This window comes from Macaca thibetana, chromosome 7 (genome assembly GCF_024542745.1).
Source record: "Macaca thibetana thibetana isolate TM-01 chromosome 7, ASM2454274v1, whole genome shotgun sequence".
NCBI classification, from domain to species: domain Eukaryota; kingdom Metazoa; phylum Chordata; class Mammalia; order Primates; family Cercopithecidae; genus Macaca; species Macaca thibetana.
The window spans coordinates 144,031,544-144,054,710 of NC_065584.1; the positions used below are offsets into that span (position 1 = coordinate 144,031,544).

At 37.0% G+C, this 23,167-nt stretch overlaps 1 protein-coding gene across 1 annotated transcript in view; it reads right to left on the minus strand.

Annotated features, from left to right (window-relative positions):
- Positions 1-4,534: 4,534 nt before the first annotated feature.
- BNIP2 (BCL2 interacting protein 2) overlaps positions 4,535-23,167 on the minus strand; it is a 1,133,240-nt gene continuing 1,114,607 nt past the window's right edge. Inside the window, exons 3-12 of the mRNA XM_050797284.1 lie at positions 22,649-22,755; positions 20,464-20,531; positions 19,816-19,992; positions 18,130-18,306; positions 13,723-13,825; positions 12,279-12,410; positions 10,349-10,435; positions 9,923-10,021; positions 9,128-9,163; positions 4,535-5,796 (exon numbers count right to left, since the gene is read on the minus strand). Coding sequence (XP_050653241.1) covers positions 5,745-5,796; positions 9,128-9,163; positions 9,923-10,021; positions 10,349-10,435; positions 12,279-12,410; positions 13,723-13,825; positions 18,130-18,306; positions 19,816-19,992; positions 20,464-20,531; positions 22,649-22,698 — 981 coding nt within the window. The 5' untranslated portion in view covers positions 22,699-22,755 and the 3' untranslated portion in view covers positions 4,535-5,744. The remainder of the gene's footprint in view (positions 5,797-9,127; positions 9,164-9,922; positions 10,022-10,348; positions 10,436-12,278; positions 12,411-13,722; positions 13,826-18,129; positions 18,307-19,815; positions 19,993-20,463; positions 20,532-22,648; positions 22,756-23,167) is intronic.

The window sequence follows — 23,167 nt, forward strand, 5'->3', positions numbered from 1 at the left end:
AGAGTACATGCAAAAAAAAAAAAAACCCCAGAAAACATTTACCAGTGTTATCAGCTGGAACCTCTCAGCAGGTCTATGACCTAAACAAGTTCTTATTTAAGCCATGTTTTCATTTTAAGCCACTCATGGTTTCATCCTTGGCTTCTCCATTAATTTAAAAAAATTCTCAACTATGAAACACAGTTTCACTATTGTTTTTATATTAAAATAAAACAGGCTGGGCCAGGCGCGGTGGCTCACGCCTGTAATTTCTGCACTTTTGGGGGGCCGAGGCGGACAGATCATGAGGTCAGGAGATGGAGACCATCCTGGCTAACACGGTGAAACCCGTCTCTACTAAAAAAAATACAGCAAGTTAGCTGGGCGTGGTCGCGGGCGCCTGTAGTCCTAGCTAAGCGGGAGGCTGAGGCAGGAGAATGGGGTGAACTTGGGAGGCGGAGCTTGCAGTGAGCCAAGATGGCGCCACTGCACTCCAGCCTGGGTGACAGAGCGAGACTCCGTCTCAAAAAAAATAAATAAATAAATAAATAAATAAATAAATAAAGCAGGCTGAACTCTCTAATCCCCAAAGAATAGAAGCACTCAGACTACAGAAAGGGAACCAAGTGTAGAGGTCTGAAATTGTTTAAGAGGTTTATAGGATAATTCACAGCAAAAATTTAGTAGCATAATGAAAGAAAAATGTGATAAAAAGACAAAGACGAACGTTCCAATTAATTTATTTAAATTCATTAATGTTGCAAAAAATATGATGTGCAACAAATCAAGACACAAGTTATATTCCTAACAGGTCAAAGAAAATATTACATCTCCTTAGAAAATCATGACCAACTATAGTATTTCTTACAGGGACCACATTAATATCTTGCACACACAGACATCAGAACTGAATTTCTCACAATGTAAAATGACAGTACTAGGCTGGGCAACATCATCCTAAGAGTAGGAAAACATCACAGTACATTAATTTTGTCTAAATGACAGCAATGAACTTGTGGTAACAAAAGTATTTTTGAAATAGATATCAAAGTGCGTTAAGGTCTTAACAAACTCTGAGTTGTGTTCTGTGCGAATAGTGCTCCAAGGGCTGTGCAAGTCAGTGGCCCTGAACACCATCAATATTTACTAGTTAGGTTTACACAAATAAACAAGCAACTGTTAAAGGGACATTAAACTTTACAAAGTCCACATACAAAAAGTGCTGTGTAGAAGCTGATGAATTTTCCAAGTTCCTCCTTCGCCAAACTGCATAAAAATTTCCAAGTTCCTCCTTAGCCAAACTGCGTACAAATTTCAAAATGCAAATGTTTTCACTTCTTGTAGGATGTCTTAGAATCATATTTTATTCTAAGACATCCTACAAGCCTAATATCATTAATTTGAAAGCACAAAATCATTTTCATTTGGTGCTTAAGTGCTTTATGTGAACTTTTCAAAGCATTTTACTTAGTTCTCAAAACATAAGTAGGTCTACTATAAATTGTTGCAACATACTGTTATATTTAAATTTTATCGTCACTCCTTACTGTTAAACATGCCATACTACTTTAATTTCAATTATCATTTAGAACTTCAAAGGAAAGTTACATAACTGGGTCTCGCCACTGATCTGATTCTAAATTCATTCAGAATCTCAAGAAGGGCAGAGGGGGATGCTTGCCAGGTAATTCTTTTGTATTAGCTTAGAACATTGAGTAGATAATACCCCACTTCCGTCACCAGTTGGCCTTCCCATTCAAGTCTAAGTTCTTGACTCTTTCTCCCAGCAACTCAAACTACACACTTCCTATGACCTATGACAAGACAGACTCTTTAACAGCAAAATAGGCCTAACTTGTAAGTACATACATTAATACCTTTTACTCTATCCCGCTCAGATTTGTGGTCCATTTCTCAAATGTCCATACAGGATTAGAGAAAAAAACAGGCATGAAAACAAAATAGAATGGTGTAGCAATCTCTATTTTCAGCTTATCTCCTACTCCCGTTTGCTTGAGCAAGTTTAACACTTCTCTGCATATAACATGGGAAAAGGAGGATGAACCTACTGTCACATCTCTACCAACCTCATCAGGAAACTGGCCTGTTCTATCTGGTATGTCCTAATGCTAATTTATCACTTTAAGAAATATAAAAAGCCACTTCTGTATAAAACACATTTCCAAATTCCCTGAGCATTCACATAAACGGCCAAATAGAAAAGTTATACAGTCTTTTTAAAAGGCCTCTATCAAAAAGCAGATCTCTTACCTTTTTAAATTCTGGAATTATGGTTGAAAAAATTCTAGCTACAGATATATGCTTGCCAATTAGCATATTTCAGTATTCAGTGCACTTACTAGTGATGTCCATTCTGGAAGAGTAAATCAATGTTCAGCAAGAGTGAAATATGAAAAGGACACACGTGGCCAGGCGCGGTGGCTCACACCTGTAATCCCAGCATTTGGGAGGCTGAGGCAGGCAGATAGCGAGGTCAGGAGTTCAAGACCAGCCTAGCATGGTGAAACCCCGTCTCTACTAAAAATACAAAAATGAGCCAGGCATGGTGGCGTGTGCCTGTAATCCCAGCTACTCAGGAGGCTAAGGCAGGAGAAATGCTTGAACCCAGGAGGCAGAGGTTGCAGTGAGCCAAGATCGTGCCACTGCACTCCAGATTGGGTGATGGAGACTCTGTCTCAAAAAAAAAAAAAAAAAAAAAAGGACACACATACAGTGGCATATTAGGTGACAGCTATGTCTTTATCCCTTTATAAAGGTTTGCTTTCTCTTACTTCCTAGTTTTATCACTTTCCAATGACTCTGCTAGACCCTACTTAAAATCATATTTCTGCATATCTCCCTCCGAGTTAGACTGTTAAGCTTAAATTGTGGGGTGAACAGAACATCTTCCCTTGGTGCTTAAGAGTATGATCAAGCAGAACACAGAATCAAATTATTTCACATGAAAAACTTCTGACTAAAAAAGGGGCACTTAGAGCCTAGTGACAGAAGCATCAAAATAAGCCAGTTAAATGAGATCCACGATCCCAACAGAAAGATAAAAAGTACAATCACATATACTTTCACCTCAGTCAGTAATGGGAATTTTATTTATTTATTTATTTATTTATTTATTTATTTTTGAGACGGAGTCTCGCTCTGTCGCCCAGGCTGGAGTGCAGTGGCCGGATCTCAGCTCACTGCAAGCTCCGCCTCCCGGGTTCACGCCATTCTCCGGCCTCAGCCTTCCGAGTAGCTGGGACCACAGGCGCCGCCACCTCGCCCGGCTAGTTTTTTGTATTTCTTAGTACAGACGGGGTTTCACCGTGTTAGCCAGGATGGTCTCGATCTCCTGACCTCATGATCCGCCCATCTCGGCCTCCCAAAGTGCTGGGATTACAGGCTTGAGCCACCGCGCCCGGCCAGTAATGGGAAATTAAAATGGAATAATATGGGAAAATGTTGCATAGCTATAGATTAGAAACAACAGACTTAGTAAGTGCTCTTTCTCTAACCTACTAGTTATGATTTTGAATCTTATAAAACATTTATTGTGGGTACATCTCTATACCAGATTCCATTCAGGTGTAGGTTAAAGCAGGTATCCCTTTAGTTTACTGATTCACAGCACCTCATTTTCATTATATCCCAGGTGTTATCACTGTTGTCTCTGAATTTTAATGGTTAACAGAACAGTCTTCTACTTTTTGAAAAAAAAACTCAGAAAAACATCACTTTTGCAACACTTATCTACCGTTAGGAGCAATGACTGCAAAATCAAAAATCAAAATAACGCAAAAAAGAGTTGAAGTTATTCTTCGTATTTTTTAAACTGAAGAACCAAGTACTTAATGTGGTAGAAAACCACCTATTAAAAACCTCAGCCCATACTGAGCAACGTAAAGATGTATAGATGAAAGACTACGTTAAATCGTCTACCAATAAAGAATCTAATGACAAATTCAATACAATTGTTTATACATAATCCTCATATGGTAAATTCAGAAGGAATGCCTAACTTGTTATTGTTAGTTTGCTTCTTCAACAAAAAGTGTTCCTAAGATGTGAGCAAGCAATAATGGTTTTGGCTCAATTCACTGTAATGACATTAGTTCAGGATCTGCCAAGAGCTGCTGGATCCAGGTTAAGTCAGGAGGCTGCTGAGGAATGTTTCATCCTGGGAATCCTCCAGCATCTCTCTCTTAGAACTGGTTTTAAGTTAGCATGCCAAGTTTAGGACTGAGGAGGACAAAAAGTATAGGAAAGTTCCCTTTTGTAACAGAAGGCTTATAAGTACATGAGAATGGTAACAGCCACATGTGTGTTCAATCTAGGATAGAATAAATCCTAAAAAGTTAGCTCACATCCACTTCAATTTTGCTACCCTAGACCACTGTTTTGCAAAATACCTTACAGGAAGGGTTGAAGAGTAGCCATGACCTTCAAATTTGGCAGGTATTATGTTTATCAGCTGTATATGAGTCTTTCAAGTATATGACACAGTATTAGATCAATCTGTTGTTTTAGAAATAATTTTGTCGGTAATTAAACTTTCTGTTTGGAGGCACAAACACAATTTATTTCAATGTAAAGGTACTTACCAAATGAAACAGTTTAAATGCTTGTAACAAATGTGTTATCCAAAACAGCACAATATAATGATGCTCTCTCAGACTTACAAAATTAACCTAATTTACAGTATTGTCAAACATGATTTCATAGAAACTTGAATAAACACCAGATCTAACTAGGTCAAACAACTACTGAGTTCAAATAATTGATATGGAAGTATTTTGGTAAAGTGCCCATAGTGAGAGCAGTTTAAAAAGCAGCCCTTGTTTTCTATAGAAAAAGTTGTGACAGTGAATAACTCATCACATTCTCTGCAGTACTACTCAGCACTCACACACACTCAGGGGAGCAATACCCTGGACACATAGCTTATTTCACATTAGTGAACAAACTCAAGATTTTTATAAAGTTCTGACTTTGGGCCAGAAGATAAAATGTCCCATATATACATATACACAAACCCCAATTCCTAGCCTCTTAAATCCTCTAGTTCTAAAAATGGCTTTTTGACTTGTCTTTAAGTTTAAAAAGGAAAAAGTGTGCAATGCACTTGCATTTGTACTTGCTGAATTATGAAACAATATATGTTAAATAAGAAAAAAATCTTGGGATGGTACTAATACACTTCGATTATATACATGATCTTTGGGTATTCAATTCATGAGAATCCATCTGTTGCCTTATGAGAAACTTAATTTTCTAAGTTACCCAGGAAATGTATTTAACAATTTACAAAAACAAAAATTCTAATATGCACTTTACAAAATCATGGTCTTATTTACCTGCATATTTCTTCCATAAGACAGGTACACATTAAAAAATATTGCTCAATAACATAAAAATATATATTATTTCTTTCCCTTGCCATTTATGCATATAAATATTTCACGGAAGATGCATCATTCAATAAACAAATGCAAAAACTGCTTTATATAGTGTAGTTCTCTGCTATTTAGCAATACAAAATATAAAATAATAATACAGTTAGCTATTAAAGAGCTAAATTCAAGAGATTTGCAAACCAATACAGCAGTGAACAGTCCCTTGTATAATACAAAAGTCCATTATGAAAAAGTCAAGTCGGTTTTGTAACAGGTTACATAAAAATATGGGCCAATAAATGCATTATGAATGCAAAAACAGCACTGCTCCATCAGCACATTCTTCAGTCTTGTTTGGACTAGGTGCCAAACTTACTGTTCACTTTTCGGTTCATCTTGTTTTCCATTAAGCTCTTGATCAACTCTGTTTAATGAAGAATATATATAATGAGAAACCAGCAGCTGAACAATTTTCTTTCTAAAAATAATGACTATTTTAGCATAGAATATTACTCTGTTAAAGACGAAGCTTTGCAAAGAAGCAGACGTAGTAAAAACAGTTACCAGACATCATTTCCCCAACCAGAAAAGAGAATTTTTAAAGGCAGGGGGACTCTGGCAAGAAATGTGACTGTTGTTTCTTTAAAGATTATAAAATACTTTACATACAAATGCATATAAACTTTCTTAGAAGTTCAAGTTACATGGCATATTAAAATCTTGACCGGTAACTTGGCTGTGGTGAGGATCCAGGTGGTAAGAAACTGGCAGGAAAAACAACTCCCTCAAAAATGATTCTGTTAACTAAAATATGAAAGTGCCACAAACGCCACCAATTGATCAATCAATATTTTAAAATCCAGTGATAAAAAAATGCATCCTTATAGAACCCGTAATTATTCTCCAAAACTTACTGGTACACAGTCCAGTCTGTGAATGCCTTAAATTTGTTTTGACAGTATGAAGCCTTAAGAATTTAACATTCAAAAATATCTAAATATAAATTAATTATTGGCTGGGCACAGTGGCTCACACCTGTAATCCCAGCACTTTGGAAGGCCGAGGCGGGCAGACTACTTGACCAGGAGTTCGAGACCAGCCTGGGCAACATGGCAAAACTCTGTCTCTACAAAAAATAAAAATTAGCCAGGTGTGGCAGCGTGCACCTGTAGTCCCAGCTACTCGGAAGGACTGCTTGAGCCCTGGAGACGGAGGCAGCAGTGAGCCGAGACTGCACCACTGCACTCCAGCCTGGGTGACAGAGAAGACCTTGTCTCAAAAAAACAAAACAAAACAAAACAAAAACCCATCAAAAAACTTATTTATTTAGTGGTGGGTTGGACATCAGTCATATCAAAATTTAGACATGTGGGGATTAGAAGGATTACATAAATTACCACATAATAATTACAACCTTTCAAAGATAACAAACAGTCTATTACTATTACATTTGTAGTGGTCTGAATAACTGATGCAGGGACCTTTAAAACAATCTGGTATTAGATATAGAAAAATATTTTTCATATGTTTTTATTCTTATCACCCATTACTATGTCCACCTGAATATTAGTAAAACAGACCTAAAAGCCCTGGTCTGTGGTAAAGCCAAAGTAACATTTTAAAATATTTTAAATATTGTTATAAAAAATTTGGAATGTACATATTTCTGATAAGGCATGCAAAATATATCAAATCCTCTTAACATCTGAAATTTCCTTACCAACTAATTTCATAATTATTTTTAAACTCCCCTGAAACATTTTAACAATCTGTATCTGCATGGCCACACTTGCATCCAGTTGTTTGAAAGAAACATTTAAAACTGCTGTCCTTTTTCTATCACTGGGGACATTGGATCTCACTGTTGTCAACATTTCTTCAACCTTCTTCCCCACAAGCCCTTCAAGAAAATGGTTTTACCCCTTCTTCCCCTGCTCCCCAAAAACCTGCCATAGGGACTCATAGTTTCGTATTTTCCTTAGCACCAGTACTTATCATATCATGGAGTTGTCACCTTAAATAAGCTCCCTTGTACCTAGCCTCTGTAAAGTTTGGTTTAGGCTGGGTGTGGTGGCTGACGCCTGTAATCCCAGCACTTTGGGAGGCCAAGGTGGGCAGATCACCTGAGATCAGGAGTTCGAGACCATCCTGGCCAACACAGTGAAACCTGGTCTCTACTAAAAATGCAAAAATTACTCAGGCGTGGTGGTGGGAGGCTGTAATCCCAGCTACTTGGGAGGCTGAGGCAGGAGAATCGCTTGAACCCAGGAGGCAGAGATTGCAGTTAGCTGAGATTGGGCCATTGCACTCCCACCTGGGTGACAAGAGCAAAACTCTGTCTCAAAACAAAACATGCCTATCTAAATTTAATTTAAAAATTAAATTTTATCCTTTTCAGATTGACAAAAATTTATTATTTTTTAAGACTAAAAAACCTACAGAAACCACAAAGTTTTTGAAAGATACATGTAATAATTGTATTTATGGTTAAACACAAGTAAAAAAAAACTCAAGATAAAATAGTGACCGGTTTCAAACAATACATTTAAAGTACAAATTCCATATTTTTTTCTGATGTCTAAATTACTTTACAGTATTAAAAACTTTTTTTAAAAAAGGCTTAATACAGCACATTTTATCAACAAAGGCAATTCACTGTGAAATCTATGAAGCGGCTGGCTTCAAAATATTCTACAATTACAAATCATATTTTTAATTTCAGTCACGTGTCTGTCGGATGCACAGTAATGCCTAGAAAGGAATGAGAAATCAGCATGATCTAAAATCACTGTCTACATTTATGTTAAAGTGTTGGTTAAACTGTGAAGTGTCATATAGAAGTGTAAAACTGATTCTATCATAAGGCCTACTGAAATCTCACTCATCAACAGAAACAAAATGTGTTCAAAGTTAAGAATGTTCCAGTTAGTTACAGTTGGCTCCTTAGAATGGTCAAGATAATTGCATATAAATCTCTCACCATAACTCTTAAGATTGCATTAAACTATGTTTTGCTAATTTAATTGCCAATATTTTAAAGATCTAACAAACTAGATCCAAATTCTACATTTTTCTAAATTATTATATAAAATTGTAAGTATTTTATACCCTTGCCTTCTTTCACCATCTATGTCAAGGTATCAATAGATAATAGTTTGTTATGCTCAAAGCAGAAGTGTTCAAAATTAAATTTAAAATAGAAAGCAGAGTGTTTAACTGTTAAATGGGACACTTAGATTTTAGGTATTTTATCACATGTAGAATTTGACTGGTTAGCAAGCCATTTAATTTAAGCATAAAAGGAAATTAATGTTGGTTAGCCAAAGAATATATGCATTGCAAATATAATAATCAACCCCAGGGAAATAAATGGATAGCTTTTAAAAAGTCTTTCAAAAGCACAAGTTAGCCATTTAAAGAAAATGGTGAAACAACTGAAGTCTTTTATTTGGTGTTCCAAATACCATTTTTAGTAATTTCTGTGGTTTCACCATTAGTACTTGGACTAAGAAGGACAGAGAAGGGTCCGTGGTCTTTAAGTCTTAATTGGCATCACATATGGCAATAAAACAGGGTGAATCCAAGTCATATTCAGCCTTAGGAACTCTGGGTTCACCCTATATTTGGAAGTTGGGTACGTTTATATTTACAAATGCTATTATCTTTGTCTACAAGCTAACCAACCAATAAGGAAGAGTTAGTCTGCAATGCCAATGGACTAGTCTAGATGCAACCCAGTCAAGGTGTGCATATACCTTTTTTGTTTCTTTTTAAACTTTTCTTCTTCATACCTTTGTAGGGAAGAGTTATTTCAGTAAATATACATGTTATGAAAATGAATAAAAACTTGAAAAAAGGTACTTAAACCCATTTACATTTTCCAGCAAAACGAAAAATATTTAATACATGATGTAGAAAGTAAAAACTGACTTAATAAATCTGACTTTCACACATTAAATAGAGTAAAACCTCATGTGAGCAGAACAAAGAAACTTTTCCACATGCATTGTAATACTCAGGTATTTATGTTAACAGCCTTCTATCAAGTCCAAGAAGTTACATGGAAGAATGTGAATCTGATAATCAGAACAAAATTGCAGTCACTGGAAAACATTAAGGTTATAATGATTTAAATATTTTTATTTATTTAGCAATATAATTATTCAATAATAATATTCATGATGAGTTTACTCAAATTTGTTGAGCACCATGTTCAAGTCTGGAGAACGTTCTTTAGTACTGATCAATTAGAAAAATCATCTCTTAGATTATAACCAGTCTAAAAAGTATAACATGAATCACAACCAGAAATAATTTATCCTAGTTCTTCAATTGACAGCCTGAAGAAAATGCTAACTTATGGGGACGGTGTGGGAAATGGCTTCTTCCTCTTTTTCTTTGTTACACACACACACACACACACACACACACACACACACACAGAGACACACAGTTATAAAATACATAAAGAATGAGTATTGAAAAGTATTATCCGTTGCACATCAAAATATTAAGATCCAATACAATTAAGGAAATAAAACAAAACATACTGTTTTATGCATTCTGGTATGCCAACATATTCCATGGGGACAAGCTCTGCTAGTTCTGCCAAATTAAAGACGTATCTAATTTTTTGGCTGAATTTTGAGCTATGGAAGAAAATAAAAATAATTACCTCCATATTTCTGACAAATACAATGGATACAATGTTTACAAGATACAAAAATTTCTTATATACAAATGTAAGAATTTTTTTTAAAAAACTCATGTCATTTTGAATGTTCAAAACACAAAAAGATGATAAATGTCTGAGGTGATGTATGTGCTAATCACCCTGGTTTGATCATTATACAATGTATACACATATCAAAATATAGCTCTGTATCCCATAAATATGTATAGTTATTATGTGTTAACTAAAAATAAATGAAAAAAAAGTTAAAATAAAATTAAAGTCAATGGCTCTCAAAAATTACCTAATAAATGGTCTTGTAACAGCCAGAAGTGTTCTGATAAACCAAGAAGGATGTACAATGATTAGGGATTTTAGATTTTTCCGTAACCTGGAGTTAATAAAAAAACAAAACAAAACAAAAAAACACACATACACAAAGAAAATTAAAAATCTCTATAAATTCTAATGCTAAAAGTCAAGACATCAATAAATATGTGCAACTTTATACAAAATAATAGTTGAAAAATCTCACCCAGGAGTTTTCATTTAGGTATGATACCCCTGTAGAAAAGAAAAAGGATTCTTGAATTCTGATGGTCCCTCCTACTGCTATGAAATGAACTTTACTTTATTTGGCCAAATTTATGTCCATAGTATAGCCTGTTATTAAATGTCTCCTAGCATACACATTCACTTGTCTTCAGGACTCTGTCAACCAGGGAAAGAGGCCATCCTGAATGTAAAAGTAAACTATCCTCATTTTCCAAGACGAGGGAGAAATTGGTGCTAAGTTCTTCAAAATCACGAAAAGCACTGTGCAGGCAGAGAAGTGTGAGTGGAGAAGATGACCACAGGAACAAAAACAAATCAGATCTAACTCCTATTCTCAAGGAATTTAAAGTTTTGATTAAATATTAAAGGTATTATCCTAGAGCTCTTCTTTTTAAATGACTAAATACAAACTTATTGTATTATGCATATTTCACACATAAAGTGAGATACATATATAATCACAAGAGCTAGCCAATGTCAAATTTAGACTTGATTTAAATTAGCCATGGCAAGATCAAACCAATTGGAAGATCACATTCCTTCCATTAAGTACTAATGACTAACTCCCAAGACAATACGCTTCAAAAGCTTGTTCCAAAGAAAGACTTTTACAACTAAACAAGCATCATTAAGAAACATAAAGACTGAGCACTGTGTCTCATGCCTGTAATCCTAGCACTTTGGGAGGTCGAGGCAGGTGGATCGCATTAGTCCAGGAGTTCGAGAACCAGCCTGGGCAACATGCGGAAACACTGTCTCCACAAAAAATACAAAAATTAGCTGGGTGTGGTGGCACAAGCCTGTAGTCCCAGCTACCTGGGAGGCTGAGGTGGGAGAATCACCTGAGCCTGGAAGGTCGCTGCTACAGTGAGCAGAGATTGCACTACTGCACTCCAGCCTAGGTGACAGAGTGAGACCCTGTCTCAAAACAAAACAAAAACAAAAACATAAAACATCCTAAGCACTATAAATTAGGCAAACCTCAGAATGTAATAAAATAGGAAACACACTACATTCTCCATCCTTTCCCAAGATGTAAATAGTAGGAAAGTGTTCAATGGGGAGAAAATTGCACCTTATAAATAAGGAGAAAGTGTTCAATTTCTCCTTATAAATAAGGAGAAATATAGAGCTACTTTGTAAGTTAGAAGAATTAAGGTTATTCTTTATAGAAAAATCAAAATTGATTTCCCTCACAATATTCTAAAATGCTATCTTTAGAAAACAGAAACCTGCCATGAAATTAATAAATAAAATTTAAAAAATAAATGGTGTTTTAAAATAGCAACTGAAGGCCGGGTGTGGTGGCTCATGCCTGTAATCCCAGCACTTTGGAAGGCCGAGGCAGGAGGATCACCTGAGGTCAGGTGTTCGAGACCAGCCTGACCAACATGGAGAAACCCCATCTCTACTAAAAATACAAAATTAGCTGGGCGTGGTGGTGCATGTCTGTAATCCCAGCTACTTGGGAGGCTGAGGCAGGAGAATCGCTTGAACCTGGCAGGCAGAGGTTGCAGTGAACCAAGATGGTGCCACTGCACTCCAGCCTGGGCAACAAGAGCGAAACTCCGTCTCAAAAAAAAAAAAAAAAAAAAAAAAGCCAACAGAAAACAAAGTTTGATCTACTAAAGCCATTATAAAAATTTATCAGACTAGCTTTCAACTTGTATGTGTATTACCTTCTATCAATTTGCTGATAACATTTCCTGAGCCATCCCAGACTGGGCATTTTTCTTCGAGTTGTTGCACCATTTAAATAAACTATCATGTAGTTTTCTGCTACTAATAGCTCCAAAGTGCCAATAACATATCTGTAAAAAACAAATTAAGTTTAAGCCTTAAAAATCACTGTGCATAACTGAACTAGGTTCTCTAAATTATACAATTATACAATTCCCTCCTCTCTCCTACAATGAAAATGCTCAAACTGCATTAGCTTGTATTATGATTATTTTAAAAAGTTATTTTTTAGAGATGTATACTGAAATGTTTCTAGATGATTTGCTTCTGGGATTTGCTTTAAAATTATATACTGGGGGTTAGAAGTGGGAACAAAGTATAAATAGATAATTGTTGAAGTGACTGATACATGAAGATCTGATATACTTCTCTTTAGCCCTGTGTATGTTTGAAACTTTCCACAATACGGTTTTTAAAAACACCACTAACCTGACAAATAGAATGACCTTGTGGAAAAAGAACTGATTCGGCTCAGTTATATTGGCCTTCTAGGGGTAAATGTAATTTAGCCACATGATTTTGAGAGAAAAATCACTTCTTTACACTTAATGTGCCTGCAAATGTAAAATAAAACAGTTGGGACAGGTAAGGCATGGTGGCTTACTTGAGCCCAGGAGTTTGAGATCAACCCTGGCAACACAGTGAGACCCTGTCTCTACCAAAAATTACAAAGTCAGCAGGATGTGGTGACATGTGCCTGTAGTCCTAGCCACTAGGGAGACTGAGGTAGGAGGATGGCTTGAGCCCGTGAGGCCAAGGCTGCAGGGAGCCGTAGTTGTACCACTGCACTCCAGCCTGGGTGACAGAATGAAACTCCAACTCAAAACAAAACAAAACCAAGTTGGAACAAATAATCTGAGATATATTTCCCCGTTTTAAAATGACAATTTTTCTCTTGAATTGGAAAACTATTGTTTCATCATATCGAAGAATAAGGACTCATCTAGTCCTGTATCTAGTAACAAATACTTTTACTTTAACCTTCATTCTGTTGTTCACAAACTTGCACTTGAAAAGATACGGGATATTTATTTTTCTGAGACAGGGTCTTACTCTGTCACTCAGGCTAGAGTGCAGTGGCAAAATCACAGTTCACTGCAGCTTTGACCTCATGGGCTCAGGTGATACTCCCACCTCAGCCTCCTGAGTAGGTGGGGCTACAGGCCCATACTACCATGCCTGGCTAATTTTTTGATTGTGTAGACAAAGGGCTTTGTCATGTTGCCTAGGCTGGTCTCCAACTCCTGGACTCAAGTGATCTGCCCATCTCAGTCTCCCAAAGAACTGGGATATTTATAATTTTTACAAAGGTTAAGTTTCTTAAGATGTAGATCTAATTAGCTCAAAATTCTGTCTAAATGTTTTTGTTAAATATATACTTACTTAAAGAGATTGTCCATCAGGTATCTATAGTTAGGTTGACTACTTTCAGGCATGAAACAGACAGCAAACACAACAATGGCATTTAATCCATCCCCATAATATCCTAAAAAAGAAACCAAAGACAGTATCACCGCATGATTTTACTCTTATGCATTTTTAGAAGACATCTGTATGATTGGTAAATTATAAATAAGAGTTTACTTTTCACAAACTTCTGTATTAAATGTATGTTTTGTAAATCTTATATGGTCTTATATAGAATTTTAATTTCTTCTTCCCAAAAAGAGAACAGTAAAATTTAAAAAGGTCGGTGGTCACAAAAAAAAACCAAAAAAAAACCCAAGACCACTTAAATTAGCATATTTAAAAAGCCAGCCCTATGTTATCAAGTAGACAAATATAGTGATATAACCCAATACAATACAGACACAATACAGCATCTGCAATGTATTTTTATTTATTTATATTATGCTTATGGTTAAAGTGGGTGTAATTTTTTTTTTTTTTTAGATGGAGTCTCGTTCTGTTGCCCAGGCTGGAGTACAGTGGTGTGATCTTGGCTTACTGCAACCTCTGCCTCCTGGGTTCACGCGATTCTCCTGCCTCAGCCTCCCAAGTAGCTGGGATTACGGGTGCATGCCCCCCTGCCCGGCTAATTTTTTGTGTATTTTTAGTATAGACGGTGTTTCACTACATTGGCCAGACTGGTCTCGAACTCCTGACCTCGTGATTTGCCTCCCAAAGTGCTGGGATTACAGGCGTGAGCCACTGTGCCCAGCAAAGTGGGTGCTTTTTAATTTTTAAATTTTTTTTAAAAGATAGTATCTTGCTCTGTTGCCCAGGATGGAGTGCAGTGGCACAATCACAGCTCATGCACCCTTGAACTTCTGGGCTCAAGGGATCTTCCCACTTCACAGCATCCAGAGGAGCTGGGGATACAGCACACACAAACACACCTGGTTAACTTTTTAAACATTTTTTTGTAGAGATAGGGTTTCACTGTGTTGCTCAAACTGGTCGTGAACTCTTGGCCTTAAGTAATGCTCCTCCTTTGGCCTCCCAAAGCGCTGGGCATAAGCCACATCACCAGAGCCATAAGTGAGTGATTTTTAAAAGGTAAGTTTTATATTTCAAAATGCTAGCATTTTGTAGAATTTAGGACATTAAAACCAAATTAGGTCGGGCGCGGCAGCTCATGCTTGTAAATCCAGCACTTTCGGAGGCCGAGGTGGGCAGATCACTTGAGGCCAGGAGTTTTGAGACCAGCCTGGCCAACACGGTGAAACCCCGTCTCTACTAAAAATATAAAAAATTAGCTGGGTGTGGTGTGCATCTGTAGTCCCAGTTACTCAGGAGGCTGAGGCAGGAGAATCACTCGAACCTGGGAGGCGGAGGCTGCAGTGAGCCAAGACTGTGCCACTGCCTTCCAGCCCGGGCAACAGAGCAAGACTTGGGTCTCAAAAAAAAAAAAAGAAAACCAAAAACTAAATTACATCTCTGACATAATTTTCAGTAATGGAACACAGCGCTAAAATACCTATGTTTCAACTGCTTTCTTTAGATATTAAGCCCATATTTAGTAGCAAATACTTCTGCTTTAACCTTCATTTCTATTGTTTACAAATTTGCATTTGAAAAGATTTGAACATTTCAAGAACATCAGAATCTTCACTACCTTTCTTAATCACTCAGTCACAAAATATATTAAGTGTGATAATGCAGTAAGATAAGGTGGTCTTATTTTCCCCTATAAAAAAGTGCTATTTCTGAAAGAGATTGAAGCCATAAATCAGGCCTTATAATTTGATTCCAGTGAACTAGCTGAATAATATACGTCTGTGGACTTCCTGATCCAGATTATGCCATTTTCTTCATCTGAGTATGATTAAATTAGGCAGAAGAATGCAACTACAAATATTCATGTGATTTGCTTTCAGATGAATGAAGACTGTAGAAATAAGCAGGGGAAGGCATCTGGCATTAAAGTTAAGTGGTAAATTAAGTGGAAATGACTCCGAAAAAAAATCAATCTGCTTGACCCATGTGCCGCTCTGTCCTGTGTTAGGAGGATTTAAGGTAGTGTGACATGCTCTACAGTGAGTTGTGTTCTGACTTGCCACTAACATTCTAGCACTATTTACAATGTGCCTAGGTAAACTTCTATATATGGTACTGTTAGATTCACAGGATTTGTAACTTAAACTTTTATAGCTTTTCCTGTTCCTTAAGGGAAGGGACTTAAGCCTTGTATTTTTGTATATCCCATAAGTATGGAAAGTGGGTACTCTATAAAAATGTGGAGTGAATGAGCTCTCTATTAAAAAATAATTTGGGCTGGGCGCTGTGGCTCATGCCTGTAATCCAGGCAATTTGGGAGGCTGAGGCGGGTGGATCACAAGGTCAGGAGTTCAAGACCGGCCTGGCCAATATGGTGAAACCCCATCTCTACTAAAAATACAAAAATTAGCCGGGCATGGTGGTGCGTGCCTGTAGTCCCACCTACTTGGCAGGCTGAGGCTGGTGTATCGCTTGAGCCTAGGAGGCAGAGGTTGCAGTGAGCCAAGATTGCGCCACTGCACTCCAGCCTGGGTGACAGAGCGAGACTCCGTCTCAAAAAACAAAACAAAACAAAAAAATTAAAAAAAGGAAAAAAAAAATTTGTTCAGGATTTTAAGGCACATTAAGAGTTAAGGTTAAAAAGTCTAAGTTTTAGGGCTGGGCACAGGGGCTCAAGCCTGTAATCCCAGCACTTTGGGAGGCTGAGGTGGGCAAATCATGAGGTCAGGTGATCAAGACCATACTGGCTAATACGGTGAAACACTTTCTCTACTAAAAATATAAAAAATTAGCTCGGGTGGTGGCATACGCCTGTAATCCCAACTACTCGAGAGGCTGAAGCAGGAGAATCCCTTGAACCAGGTAGGCAGAAGTTGTAGCGAGCTAAGATCACGCCACCGCACTCCAGCCTGGGTGATGAGCAAGAGTCCATCTCAAAAACAAAAAAAAAGTCCAAGTTTTACTTATATCCATAAATGACTTCTAAAAGAATGCTCAAAGCGGTTTTGTTTATAATAGCCCAAGCTGGAAACAACTCACATGCACATCAAAAAAAAAGAATGGATAAGCAAATTATGGTTTATCCATGCAATGGAAAACTACTCCCCAATAAGAAGGAATGTACTGTGGATACATCAACAACATGGATGAATCTCAAAAACTTCATACTGAAAAGTAAACAAAAGAGTGCACAGGATGATTTCAGTTACTATATATGAAATTCTAGAACAGGTAAAACTAATCAGGCGGTAGATATGACAGTGGCTACCGAGGTGAGTATTCACTGGGCAGGGGTATTAAAGAATTATTCTGGGACAACGAAAATGGTCTATATGTTTAGGGGTGTGGGTTATATATATGGGAATATACAGTTATATGGGCATTTGTCAAAACTCATTGAATTGTACACTTAAGATCAGGGCATTTCACTGTTTATAAATTATGGAGAAAGTACAGTCCCAGTTTTGGGTAGCCTAGAGACAGCTAAAAAAAAATTTCTTTTTAAAATTTTGAGACAGGGTCAAAAAACAAAACAAAACAAAACAAAAAACTGGAGTGCAGTGGCATGATCACGGCTCACTGAAGCCTCAACTTCCCAAGCTCGAGCTCTCTCTCCTCCCACCCCAGCCTCCTAAGTAGCTGAGACTACAGGCGTACACCACCATTCCTGGCTTTTTTTTTTTTTTTTTGGTGGAGACAAGGTCTATGTTGCCCAGGCTGGTCTTAAACCCCGGGGCTCAAGTAATCCTCCTGCCTCAGCCTCCCAAATTGCTGGGATTACAGACCTGAGCCACCATGCCCAACCTGACAGTTTTCACTACAAATTCTTTTGTACTTTTTCAACTTAGTGTAGGTATATAATCATTTTTAAATGGTACTTTTGGCTGGGCGCAGTGGCTCACGCCTGTAATCCCAGCACTTTGGGAGGCTGAGGCGGGCGGATCACAAAGTCAGGAGATCAAGACCAGCCTGGCTAACATGGTGAAAACTCGCCTCTACTAAAAATACAAAAAAATTAGCTGGGCTTGGTGGTGGGCACCTGTAGTCCCAGCTACGTGGGAGGCTGAGGCAGGAGAATGGTGTGAACCCAGGAGGCGGAGCTTGCAGTGAGCCAAGATCACGCCATTGCACTCCAGCCTGGGCCACAGAGCGAGACTCCATCTCAAAAGCAAAAAGAAAAAAAAATGGTACTTTTCTTCTTTTACTTCAAACCTATCATGTTTCTAAAATGATATGATAAATGCTTATTATTCTTTCAAAATTACGTAATATCTCTAGGCAGAGTTTCTAAAACTATTTAGAATTCTGATACCACATTAAACAATTTGAAAAATGTTCAGTAACTCTTACCCCCATGGCTGATAACTTTTTTATAGGGTTCAATTGCCTTCATATCAACTCTGTGGTCCTGTTCTCCAATCCTGAACATACGCCAGCGTCGTCCATCTTCTTTTTCCTCTGCTGCTGTATATTCAGCAATTGAGCCTTTCCTAATTACTTCAGTAGTCTTGGGTTTTGGAAGATCATCTGTCAAAATAAAAAGTTTTTCAATCACCAGTTGTTACACAATAAAAATCAAATTATACGTTAACCACTTTACTATCTAGATTTTACAGAGAATTTTCATTATACCATCTGTGCAATTTTAAATATCTCTTCCATAATGCAGGAAAAGGCTTATTCTTAACATGAGGCCATTTTATGTCTTTGGAAATCATGGTTAACTTTTTTTATTGCCCAATTTAGCAAAAACCACCTAATCATAGTGCAATGTATATCCACAAGTTCAGAAAATATAATTCATAGAGTCATCAAAATCTTAGTACATGTGCCTTACAATGCCTTTCCAGATTCAACTTGTGACAATATTCTCCCTGGCAGTTATGACTATAGGTTACTTCAAGTAGCTATCTGGAAGCCAATTTTGTTGTTGTTGAGCACATAAATTAACTGTAATACCAGATAGGAAGTGGTTAACTACTCAGTGATCACTTCTCATTTGATCAGTTTTATAAAGCAGAAATGTATGTATAATATTTTGAAGTATACATGCAGAAGTCTATTTAAATTAGCATTAGCCAAAGCATAAGCACCAATGATTAAGTGTAATTTATGTTTTGAGATTGCAGTTTAGCTGATTTTTAATGTAGTAATAATTTTCAAAATTTCAGTATTATAGTCCTTACCAAAAGATGGGGGGAGGGGGAAACCTACTGTATGTTAGTTGTTTCCAAGACAAAGCTGTTAACGGAAAATATCCTTCCAGGAAATGACTACAGCAGCATTAAAGAAAGAAGAGACAAAACACATAGGCACAAAACTATTTCAGTAACTTTATAAAGTATTGCTTATTACTGGACTGTTTATTGAACCAGTAAAACAGGGAAGAAAAAAGAAACCAAAAATATAGCACATCACACTTTATTACAGTATAATACTGAATGCTAAACATTACTTTGAAAAAAAAAATCATTTTCAAGATGAAAAAACATATAAAAATTATAACAACTATATATAAGATACTGTAAACAATTTTCTAATTAAAGAAAGCATGCAAAGTAAAACACAGCACAATTCCTTTGAATTATAAATAACAAGGAATACTAGGTTTGGGGGCTAAAAGTATACATTAATTTAAGTTGGTTATTTCACAAAGTAGAGCAATGTCAGGCAAGCCTACTTAAAAAGCCAAAGGCAAACGCCTCCTTTCAGAACTCCCTTCCCACAAACTGTTCACTATATGTCTCTTCCAAAGTTTCTTACTTGATTGACTGAAAGAGAGCATGCCATAATTATCAAGAAATATTTTTGAAACAACTATGAAAAAACATGACAGCGCTGGGCAAATAAGAAGTGAAAAAAGCCACTGGTGTAATCTACCATATACAGAGTTTTGAAGTCCTTGAGAATATTCAAGTGTTAGCAGAATTTTGTATCTTAGTAACAAATATATGAACTTTAGAAAGAATGACATATTTCAAACAAAATCCCTTAATACATTACAAAAGATCAGATTAAAAGCAGTGAAACATTTACCTTCCCACTCAAACTCATTACTATTCTCTGATGGTGTGTCTAAGCCATCTAAGTCAATCTCCCCACTTTCATCCAAATCATCTGACAATACAGAGCCATCACTAGGATCCAGTGTCAGGCTAATGTCTGGAGCCATTAGTTTCTTTCTCACTTTATTTCCATTAACTTCTAGTGAGCCTGGAATTGGAAAATAAAGAAAAAGATACGTAACAAGGAATGCTTAGATGCTAAAGTTGAATAAGAAAAATTTTAACTACTTCATTCTTGGGAAAAATAATATTAATTAAACATAACTTCAAAGCACCTATTCACAAAATTCTTATTCTGATCATTGCTGTTTCTACATCGTTGGCAAGAGATCAATAAAGCATCAATGTCTTTTAAATAGAGGCAGACCTTATAGATACCTCTTACCACTAAAAATGATCTCCTCCACCCTTTTACTGTAAAACTTTCCAAAAACCAAGCATATGTTTTTGCAATTTTTTAAAGCATTCTAAAAATGCTTTCCTCAATGTTCAACTTATACTTTGACTTCTATGATGGAATAAAAACTCAAGTTTTTTTTTTTTTTTGGACAAAGAAACGTGTTTTAAAAAAATAACACAAAGTCCATAATTTAATTGAAAATAAGTGTCAAGCTCTTACCAGGCTGGTCCTCTGGTCCAGTTATAGCTAGTATATCTGCTTCAATACTATCATCTTCTGGTAAAGGTCTAGAAGACACAGGTATACTTTTTAACCCAGAAATTAAGGAAGAATTTTTTTTGAATTTCAATCTATTAAACATACAGCTTATAGAAATAAGTATTTGGAAAATGGAATAAAGCAGTGTTGTCGTTTTTGAGACAGTGTCTTGCTCTGTCACCTAGGCTGGAGTACAATGGCACAATCATGGCTCACTGCAGCCTTAACTCCTGGGCTCAAGAGATCCTCCCGAGTATCTGGGGCTACAGGTGCATGTCACCACGCTTGGCTAATTTTTAGTAGAGACAGGGTCTTGCTATGTTGCCCAGGCTGGCTTCGAACTTTTGGGCTCAAACGATTCTCCTGCCTTGACCTTCCTAAGTGTTAGGATTACAGGCATGAGCCACTGTGCCCAGCCTAGCAGTGTGTAAGATAAAGTCTTAGTCTTCTGACTAGCTAGGACTACAGTGGCACATCAACATGCCCAGCTAATTTTTAGTTTTTTTTTGTAGAGACCAGATATTGCTATGTTGCCCAGGATGGTCTCAAGCAATCCTTCTGCCTTGGCCTCCCAAAACACTAGTATTATAGGAGTTAGCTGCTATGTCTGGCTACACTTTCAAAGTAAAAATTCTGACTATCAGAGCTGACTTATACACTTATTACATATAAGTAACACATAAAAGTAGATATAAATTCCTTACGCACAGCTTATTAAACATGTAACAATTTTAAATAAATATGACTGAAATGCACAAGTATAATGTGATATATGATGCAATGTATGAAGCTCAATTTTTACTCACAATAAGACTACAGCGACGATGGTTCAATTCTTCTGAGATCGGCATTCTTATATTTATTATCACCACCATATGCAACAGTGACTCAGGTCTCCTATCAGCTGTCCAACTGCTAAGCTATCCAACTGCTAAGGCACCTGATTATGCACTAGGATGTCTTCTGCCCACTATGGCATGGAAGCACTATTTAAATATAAGGTCTGCCTTTGTTCTTTTTCATCAGCCTACCTGGTGCCAATATAATTGTAAATACAAATGCAAACATGTGAAGGTGGCTGGCCAGATGAGCTAGAAAACCCTTAATAATTTACTTAGTAAGGTTTTTTTGGGGGGAGGGGGCCGGGGGGGATCCACAAAATTATTATTATTTTTTTTGAGACAGAGCCTTGCTCTGTTACCCAAGCTGGAGTGCAGTGGTGCGACCTCAGCTCACTGCAACCTCTGCCTCCCGGGTTCAGGCAATTCTCGTGCCTCTGCCTCCTAAGCAGCTGGGACTACAGGCACGCGCCACCAACCCTGGCTAATTTTTTGCATTTTTAGTAGAGACGGGGTTTCACCATGTTGGCCACGTTGGTCTCAAACTCCTGGCCTCAAGCGATCTGCCCACCTCGGCCTCCCAGAGTGCTGGGGTTACATGTGTGAGCCACCGCACCTGGCCACAAAATTAAAGAAAATTTTAAAAGACAACTAAAGACCTCCTTCTCTGAGGAATCCCTCAGACTTTGCTTAAAGGAAAAAAAAAAAAAACACACATTAAAACACTTTATTATAAAAGCAAAAATTTGGAAACTTAAACGACCAAAACAAAAATGAAAGATTACACAAGATTATATATATATTTGGTTGGAAAGGAAGATACAAGAGAGTCAATCTAACTGTTGAAAAGAAACTTTTACTTCCTAGTATCAAATGATCACCTTGTATTACTGAGTTTCTTCAAGAAGCCGAATATTCCATTTAAAAAGTGACATCTCGTCCAGGTGCGGTGGCTCACACCTGTAATCCCGGCACTTTGGGAGGCCAAGGCAGGCAGATCACAAGGTCAGAGGCTTGAGACCAGCCTGGCCAATATGGTGAAACCCCGTCTCTACTAAAAATACAAAAATTAGCCAGGTGTGGTGGCGCGCACCTGTAGTCCCAGCTACTCGGGAGGCTGAGGCAGAAGAAATTGCTTGAATCCAGGAGGCGGAGGTTGCAGCGAGCTGAGATCGTGCCACTGCACTCCAGCCTGGGTGACACAGCAAGACTCCTTCTCAAAACATAAAAGTAAAAAAAATAACATCTCAATAAAGAAATTCTGCAGTTTTACTCTAAAATTGTTTTCATTTAAAAGCATTGCTCACATTGGAAAATCTTCATCTTGCCATTCTTCTTTAAGTTCCACACCTTCCATCCTCAGCCTGGATTCAATGTCAACTACAAATTCTTGATAATCCAGAGAGCCAATGTCCTATGAAGAGAGAAAAGTGTTTAACTTAATTTCTACTTTACTTTTTATCCACCGAAAAGGTGCAATAATCTTACATATTAGTTCATACATGATGTTTAGTACAGTGGTCTGGTCATGAATTCATTTACGGGGTTGCAATTTTTTTTTTTTTTTTTTTAAGAAAAGAGAATATTCGGACCAAATATATTCTGGTAAATTTTAAGTACTGTTTATAGTAAGGATACTGTTCGGTGAAAATACTTGTTTTCAGTTGCATGTATAGTATCTCAGGTTATGGTTTAAAATATATTTCATACTATGGATTATATTAAAAATTTGAAGTGGGGTAAGAAATAAAAATGTTCTTTATTACAGATTCATAATTAAATTTTCTGTCCCTTGGATAGAGGTTGATTCTAAACAATAGTATATA